The sequence below is a fragment of the Hippocampus comes genome, unplaced genomic scaffold (assembly GCF_001891065.2).
Source record: "Hippocampus comes isolate QL1 unplaced genomic scaffold, H_comes_QL1_v1.1 scaffold78, whole genome shotgun sequence".
Classification (NCBI taxonomy): domain Eukaryota; kingdom Metazoa; phylum Chordata; class Actinopteri; order Syngnathiformes; family Syngnathidae; genus Hippocampus; species Hippocampus comes.
The window spans coordinates 461,337-469,303 of NW_017805798.1; the positions used below are offsets into that span (position 1 = coordinate 461,337).

Here is a 7,967-nt window from a genome sequence, read left to right on the forward strand (position 1 = left end):
CCGTCGGCCCGCGCGCCGGAAAAAAAAGCCGCTTGCTCTTTTACACTTGGTACGTCATGCGCATGCTCACGACGCACGCGCACCACAAAACAAGCGACAACCAAACTAACGCTAGGCGGCTAACAGCGTGTGTGTGTGCGCTAATACTGCAGAGGCGCCGCGTCCCCATGCTTCTCCGCTGGTGTGGGCACAGGAGGGCAACAGCGTGACGCTGGCATGTAGTGAGTCGGCCTCGGTGCCGCCCGCCATCACCACTTGGTCTCGAGGGGCGGAAGGGGCGGCGCTGGCGCCCAGCCCCAAGCACACCCTGAGCTGGGACGGCGCCACCTACAGCCTGACCATCGCCAACGTCAGCCGCAACGACGTCGGCACCTACTTCTGCCGCAGCGAGAACGCTCTGGCGCTGCGCCGGGCCGAGGTGTATCTCAGCGTCACTGGTGAGTTGCCCGGGGGAGGAGTGGAATGCGGACCAACCAGTATCAGCATCTCTTGACGCTGTGCTGTCGCATTTGTCTTGGCAGTCGCCTCTGACTACACGGGCGTCATCGTTGGCATCTTTGTCTCCGTGCTCATTGTGGGCCTGGCGGCCGTCACGGCCAGACTGCTCTTCGCCAACAGACATCGCATCTGCCTCGGTAACTGCAACCGCGCGACCCTCGAAAATGAATCCACTTCAGCGTCCAAACAGAGTTGGCGCTCCCCCTTGAAAAAGTCAGGAAAGCTTTTATTGCGAACCTCCTTCAGCCCCCGCAAATAGTTACTTTTTAAGATGTACACCTCTTTCAACACCCATCTCACATGAGTTAACCCACACCCCCATGAAAATAATTTCAGACATGCACCCCCGCTAACATTCCGACATAGTTGGCGGACTCCAACAAAAATCTAAAGCCACGTACCTTGACTGAGTCGGTGCACCGCCCCCAAATATCGTTTCAAGTTATGCTCCCCCCTTCAACATCCTGACTACCCATCCAAAGAAATGTCAAAGTTTTATTCGAACTTTTTCTGACCCGTTTTTTTTTTTCTGTTACAGGGCGACCTTTCGGGTGAGTCTCCTGCTGCCAGTCAGTTCACATCATCAGTGCTGCAACAGCAACCAATCATGGTGACATCAAGGGAAAAAAAAGCGCACACATTCTGTTAGTGTTCATATTTTCAAGTGCAGTCATTTGGAGCGCAGCGACGATTCCAAGGGCAAGTATTTGAGGAATGACATACACACACATTCACTCAACAAAAAAAATGGAAGAGTTATCTTCTCAATCTCTCCGAAAGGAGTGAAGGAAGTGTGTATTTGAGGTGTTTATTTTTCAAATGGTTAGCCATAAATTGGACATGCCACATATCGGAGGAGGGGCCACTATTCGAGGCCATGCAGCATATTCAGAGTTTTCTCAGTCTTTTTTTCCGAGACGATTAAAGGAGGTGCAGGATGGATTTTGAGGCCCAAATAATTGTTTCCCGTCACCGCTTTGCTCCTCTGCAGGTCCTCGGACGGCGACAGAGGTGATGTGCTGAGTCTGGTGGAATCTGACGAAGAGCAGATCTTCCAGGCCGTCCCGCGCCTCCCGCCAGTAACGGACCCCCACCCGACCACGCTGGTCCAGGTCCATCGCCTCCCCTCCGGTACGCCCTTGATGCTAGGCTTAACATCATATCAAGTGTGTTTTGGGGTTTGTTTGTTTATTTTGATATCGCCCCCTACAGGTGAGCAGGAGGACACAGGAAACCCGGAGGCCAGGGAGGAGCCTCCGGACCTGGTGACTCTCTAGGAGTTAGCTGCTTTGATTGTCGTGTGCCTTTTCTCCCAGTGAGTATGTGAGTGTCAATGTTGGTGTGGAACGATGGCATAAACAGTGCATGGGCACTGCACCACAAGAACGTCAACTTGCGTAACGCGTGCCTGCATTATCGCCTTCAGAATGCAACTGAACAGGAACGTCAATGCCTGTCATTGTTCACATTTGTATATTTGGAGACTAAAAGGGTTCAAGGTGGAATTTTTGTACATACAATAAATAGTTTTTATGTTGATATTAAAATGTGTACAGCCATCAACCAGGTTTTAGTTATTTTTATGGTTATTAAAGCTGGTGTGTATTTGTTTACATCAATGTTGCCTATGTATACATTATACACACACACACACATTTTACATATTTTTTTAAGGCGTAGAACTTTCGGAGACCAGTAAATTAGGGTATTATTACCATTATTCAAATCAGCTCTTAATTAGCCAGACCAAAATGCATGGTTGGGTCAAGGGAAGGGGGTGTTTTTCCCATGCGGACCACCTCTCAAGGAACGGCCCAGCCCGGGGAGGCGTGGCTACGCAATGTTACGCAAGGAGCGCCGACAACGTGACCAGTGACAAACCTCGGAAACATGTCGTCATCCGCAGGAAACACTTGAAAGACGGCGTACGGCTCGCCTTCTTTTCATGCCTGACAGGAGGTCACCGTCGCCGTCGCGGAGTCCCAACTAATTTGTCTCGACGGACGCCGAGAGGTTAGGAAGCGGAACGATGTGAAAGACGACCGCGCCGACTATGTGCTCTAACGAAAACAACGCGGCCGAGCCCCAACCGACGTGTACGTAAACGCGTCACCGAGGCGACACAGGCCGGGGAAGAGGCAAGCCGAGCGTCCGCCCCCGGAGACTGAAGTGGTTGTTTTGGTGGTCCGCAGCCTCCTCCGACCCGGCGCTTATTCTGGAGCTCAAGACCCGACGGCCGCCGTCGTTGGAGGGCCGTCCTGGCTGCGAGACGTGGAGCGTGGACTTCTCCCCCGACGGAGCCTGGTTCGCCTGGTCCATGGGGCACGGCATCGTATGGGTGGTCGCCTGGCCCCTAGACGCGCAGTACGTGACGACCTCCTTCCACCTCGGGCGGAGGCGTTCAGGAAATGCCGTAGCTCTTTAAACAGGAAAAGTCGCAGGACGTTGTTTTCAAGTATTAATTTGGGGCTTCAAATGACGATAAAATTGTTTGTAACTGGGAAAAAAGTCTTGCAATCTTTTTTAAAAAAGATAAAAAAGCACAAAAGGACTTAACCACATCATTTTTCACGATTAAAAAATATGACTTGTCACATAAGAATAATGCCCCTGAACGTCACATGAGGTGTTCATCTAACCCTCGGAAATTTTGACACTGCATAATAACGAAAAAAGGTGTCTCGTATCCGCAAAACCTTGTTTAAATCGCCGATTAAATAGTAAACAGGTAAAATATTACTTGGTTTGAAAAAAAGTAAACAATGCAAGTTGTCGATCAAATTTTCGTTAAAACGTAGGAAAATTTGATGCTATTTAAAAACGAAAAAAGCGTCGTGCACAAAAAAGTTGTCTTGGAATGTCAATTAGGTAACAAATATCTTGGCTGAAGAAAATTTAATCTTACAAAGGCAGAAAAGGGAACGACTGTTAGTCACACGATAGTGACCTAATCCAAACGCAATGACACTTCGTGAATAATGTTAAAAGTGGTTGCCCAAACATATTCCTGGAACCTCAAAGGAGGCGTTTGTGAAACCTTAGGAAATTTCAAGACTCAGAAATTAGGGATGCAAATGACAAGGGACTTTGGCAATGTAAAAAAAAAAAAAAATCACACAAAATCACACCCTCCAAAATAAAAGCTGTTGTCCAAATGTTTGAAGGCAAACACAACGGGGCCTCCTTTTGGAACAACCATTGACCAGTTCTGGAATGGTTTATATGTTTTTTGTTGTTGTTGTCGTCGTCGTTTTCGTCATGCTCCCCCACAGAGAAGGCCAGGATGGTGATGTGGATCGAGGAGACAAGAGCTTCAGTTGCGGCCATCCCGTTTGGGGTCTGGCCTTCGGGCCTCGTGCCCCCAAGTCGTCCGTGGCCGGCGCCAACAACTCGCTATCGAAAGGCAACAAAAACTATGATGGCAACGCTCTACTTCTGGCCACCGGCTTGGAAAACGGCACCATCAAAATCTGGAACGTTTTCACTGGTGAGCTCTCGCGTCAGCGATGACGACATCATGTTACCACAGGTGGAAAAAGTAGTTGCACGTTATACTTGAGTACATAGGAACAAGTACAAGAAAAGACTCCCGTGAGAGCAAAAGTATTTACTCATCTTCGTACAATAAAACATTTGAAGCAATATTAATTAAAAAGTAGAAGTACCGTTTGAGTACAAAATGTCGAAAGGTGTCCGACTTCAGAGCTGGTTTGACCGTTTTCTGTCGGGCTGATCTCCAAAAAGTGGTCCAAAACAAATACTGAACTAAAGTGACGATAGCTGAAAAATGTACTCGAGTACACGTGTTTGTGTTTATTTTGCACCAGGTGAGCACTTTGGCTAACTTTTGATGTTTATGCGTTGGTTGAGGCGTGGCCACGTTGGAGCTTCACGGCCACGAGGGCGTGGTGCGCAACTTGCTCTTCCTTCCCAACGGCACCCTGACGCTCGTGTCGTCTTCCCGCGACAAGACGCTGCGCGTGTGGGACCTTGCGCTCAAAGGTGTCTATCATGCTTGGTCACATCTTAGGAGCGCTGCTGTTTCCGGAAAGCCGACGTGTACTTAATTGACTGTCCCCTTGTGCGGCCAGGTAAGAAGGTTCAGGTGCTGTCGGGCCACAAAGACTGGATCAGCTGCTGCTGCGTGTCATCCGACTGCAGCATGATTGCCACCGTGGGGCGCTTTGACAGGGTGGGCAGCCGCCATCGTGTGCCCTTCGAGTCAACGCTGGCGAACTTGCGCTTACGTGTTGTCCTTAATTAACCAGATGGTGTGCCTGTGGAGCCTTCGCTCGTACACGTTCATCCGCAACCTGACGGGCGGCGCCCACAAGACGCTCTACCTGCTGTCGGCCTGCGATTTCTCGCCCGACGGCGCGCTGCTCGCCACCGCCGCCTTCAGCGGGGGCAGCTGGTGGATCGACCTGTGGGACCCGTACACGGCGCAGAAGCTGGCCACGCTCACGTAAGGAGCCAGATGGGCTTTTATTTTGAAAGGCCGCCGGGAGCCAAATGTCGGAGGAGAAACGGGCTGCTCATGTCACGGGAACACACTAATGCGTGTCTTGCGCCACAGGGACTACTTTGAGGACTACGGGCAAAACCAGATCTCATCCATTCAGTTCTCTCCCAGCGGCGTGTACTTGGCCATCGTGACGGACGACAGGTGATTTGCATTGGCACAGAGACGTCGGCGGGCTACACTGTCGGACAGAGTGTGGTTGTCAAGGTAATGTGGACTTGACGGGGGCATGTCGGCTTCGCAGAGCTGGCTAACGCTTCCCAAGTGCAAAAAAAAAACAAAAAACCCACGTGACCTTTGACAAATATTTCAAGGCAACTTTCCAATCAATTAAGTGATAATGGAAAGCCGGGCCTGAGCATGCAGACGGAAGCCGACCGCGACTCAAACGGCCTGTGCTGCAAGTACCATCCACAAGGGGGAGTCGTCGCCACTGGGTAAGTATATACCTTTGACAACTATTTCAAGGCAACTTTCCAATCAATTAAGTGATAAAAATACACATTTAGATGAGTATGGAAAATGTTAAATGATGGAAAAACACCTTGCAACAAAATGCAAAGTTAAATTGTCTTTTCAATTGAATTTTTGTGTTGTATATTGTTTGTTTTTTGAAACAGGTTTTTAAATTAAATTATTACATCCCAAATAATTTCTGAATTTTATATTTAAAGTTTTCTGAGAGATTTAAAAATCTGAATTGACAAAGAATAATTAATACAATAAGACTAAATTCACAGAAAGTGCTCATGTTGAAAAACGGAAATGTATTGTGCATATTGCTGCTAATTTGTATACTACTATAATACTTTGCGCTTCAAGCGGCTTCGTATTTTTTCGGGCTTTTATTTTTTTTTCAATATTAATTCAAACAAATAATAAAATACAGCCATATTGGCACCCATATTGCAAAAAGACGCGTTGTGTCATGCTGCTGCGGCGAGAGAAGAGGCTTCCCTGCATGCCAAAGAAAGAACTCGCCAAATCCTTGCCGGCCTTTGAAGCAACGTGGTCTCTGTGCTCTGTGTGTGTGTGTGTGCGCGCGCGCGCGCGCGCAATGATTTCAGAACCCGCAACGGGCACGCTGACGTGACTCGAAGGCTTTTGACATGCCCACTCAAATAAGGCGCGTGATTGGTTCCCAGCGCGACATCGACCAATGAGAGCACGAGTGGATCATTGGCAGTCTGTTTTTTTTTTTTTCTTCAATTAGTTGATCTGCGCGCCAAATCCTTGCCGGCCTTTGAAGCAACGAGGTCTCTGTGCTCTGTGTGTGTGTGTGTGTGTTTGTGTGTGTGTGCGCGCGCAATGATTTCAGAACCCGCAACGGGCACGTGAGGTTCTGGCGGGCACCGCGGGTCGTGCCGGATCTGCGCCACCTGTGGCGGGCCGCCCTGCGCCTCTTATGATTGCACTAGCACTATTTGATACTGCTGCTAATTTATTTGATTGTATCTTTTGGTTGTCACGCACCACTGCTGTGTAACCGCATGTTGTAACCTGAATAACTTTTATTAAAAGCACTAAAATGCACACTTTTGTTAGAATTGTGTTTAGTTATGGTTTGCTGAAGCCGACAAAACAGACTTCTGGAAGTTTTGTCATGTTGTGAATTTTTTTAAGTCATTTTTTTAAAGTTTATTTTTCTTTTAAACGAAAATTGGGCTTTGCGCAGGAAAATGACAAAAAAAGCCTTTCTTTCAAAATATCATGTTTGAAAAGGTTTTCCTTTCAAAAAGATCATGATGTGTATTATTTTGCGGAGGGGGTGTTAAGTCTTCATTTGAATGCTATTATGTTTTTTATGGAATTTGTTTTGGTCATTTTTGAAAATAATGTTTTCATGTTCACCGAATAAAACATGAATAATTTTGCTTAAAAAACGCATTCCATGACTATTCTTGCTTTTTTTTTTGTTCTTTCTTGATTAGGGTGGAGCTTACCTGAAGCCCACAAAGAGGCTGCGAAATGTGTTGTTTGTAAAGTTGTCTATATTGCTATTAAAAAAAATACATATATATATTTTTTAAAGGAATAGTTTGAAGAAAGAAGTTGGGTTGTAGAAGAAAATATGTCGAAGAAAAAGGTTAACTTATTTTTTATTGGGGGGGGGGAACCAATCTATAAAACAAAACAAGCTATTGGCAAATTTGTCTTGTCTTTTTAACAAAATGTGACATTTTGGCAAAATATTTTTATGAAGAAATGTACAATAGTTCTAAAACTTAAATAGGCTACACATTTCACCTTGTAAATATTCATCAGAAATTTTGAGGGACACTTATAAATTACTTTGAAAATCTAATTGGAAAAAAAAAGGCAACAGCATTTGACAAAAAAAGTGAAAGATTGGAGACCATAATTGTAGGGAAAAAAGTGATACATTTAATACAGGAAAAGTTGAGGAAAGATTGGACTTTTTTTTTTTGACAATCAGGAAACGTAGGCAAATTAATTTAGGTGGACACGTGTTGACAAATGCGCTCAAAAAAAAAAAAATAAAATAAAAAAAATAACCTCCTTCAGTTCGGCACACTTTTGTTCCCATTTATTGCCGTGCGTGAGCAAAGGTTAATGAGGCTGACCTTAAGCGTCTGGCGGGAGTCGGACTGTCCACCGCGCCATCACTGGGCCTCGCTCACCACCAGGTTGCGCGCCACCTGGAACGCCGCCACCATGGAGCTCAGCTGGATCTTCTCATTGGTGCCCGATGCCAGCCGATGCCTAAAAGCAGAGAAACCAGCGCCGGGTTAGCGCGGGACGCCGCTCGCTTCATCACACCTTCCCCCCCGAATCACGTGACTTACTCCACGTCGGCCAGCTTGATGAGCAGATTCATTCGCACCGAAGGCGGGAAGTCCACTATCAAGTCAGGACACACACACACACACACACACACACACACACACACACACACACACACACACACACACACACACACACATAC

General features: G+C 47.0%; 3 protein-coding genes across 3 annotated transcripts in view; 2 read left to right on the forward strand and 1 right to left on the reverse strand.

Annotated features, from left to right (window-relative positions):
* The window catches only part of vsig10 (V-set and immunoglobulin domain containing 10), a 4,737-nt gene extending 2,626 nt beyond the window's left edge, over nt 1-2,111 (forward strand). The window contains exons 4-9 of the mRNA XM_019885437.1: nt 2-49; nt 153-437; nt 522-635; nt 1,037-1,049; nt 1,490-1,629; nt 1,711-2,111. Of these exons, the coding sequence (XP_019740996.1) occupies nt 2-49; nt 153-437; nt 522-635; nt 1,037-1,049; nt 1,490-1,629; nt 1,711-1,775 (665 nt within the window). The 3' untranslated portion in view covers nt 1,776-2,111. The remainder of the gene's footprint in view (nt 1; nt 50-152; nt 438-521; nt 636-1,036; nt 1,050-1,489; nt 1,630-1,710) is intronic.
* Nucleotides 2,112-2,189: 78 nt separating this feature from the next.
* wsb2 (WD repeat and SOCS box containing 2) lies at nt 2,190-5,260 on the forward strand. The gene is made up of 7 exons (XM_019885748.1): nt 2,190-2,594; nt 2,691-2,862; nt 3,771-3,985; nt 4,369-4,500; nt 4,590-4,690; nt 4,767-4,963; nt 5,075-5,260. The coding sequence occupies exons 1-7, from the start codon at nt 2,552-2,554 to the stop codon at nt 5,166-5,168; spliced, it is 954 nt and encodes a 317-aa protein (XP_019741307.1). The 5' UTR covers nt 2,190-2,551; the 3' UTR covers nt 5,169-5,260.
* Nucleotides 5,261-7,382: 2,122 nt separating this feature from the next.
* Nucleotides 7,383-7,967, reverse strand: part of rfc5 (replication factor C (activator 1) 5) — a 5,539-nt gene continuing 4,954 nt past the window's right edge. Inside the window, exons 10-11 of the mRNA XM_019885738.1 lie at nt 7,828-7,882; nt 7,383-7,744 (exon numbers count right to left, since the gene is read on the reverse strand). Coding sequence (XP_019741297.1) covers nt 7,645-7,744; nt 7,828-7,882 — 155 coding nt within the window. The 3' untranslated portion in view covers nt 7,383-7,644. The remainder of the gene's footprint in view (nt 7,745-7,827; nt 7,883-7,967) is intronic.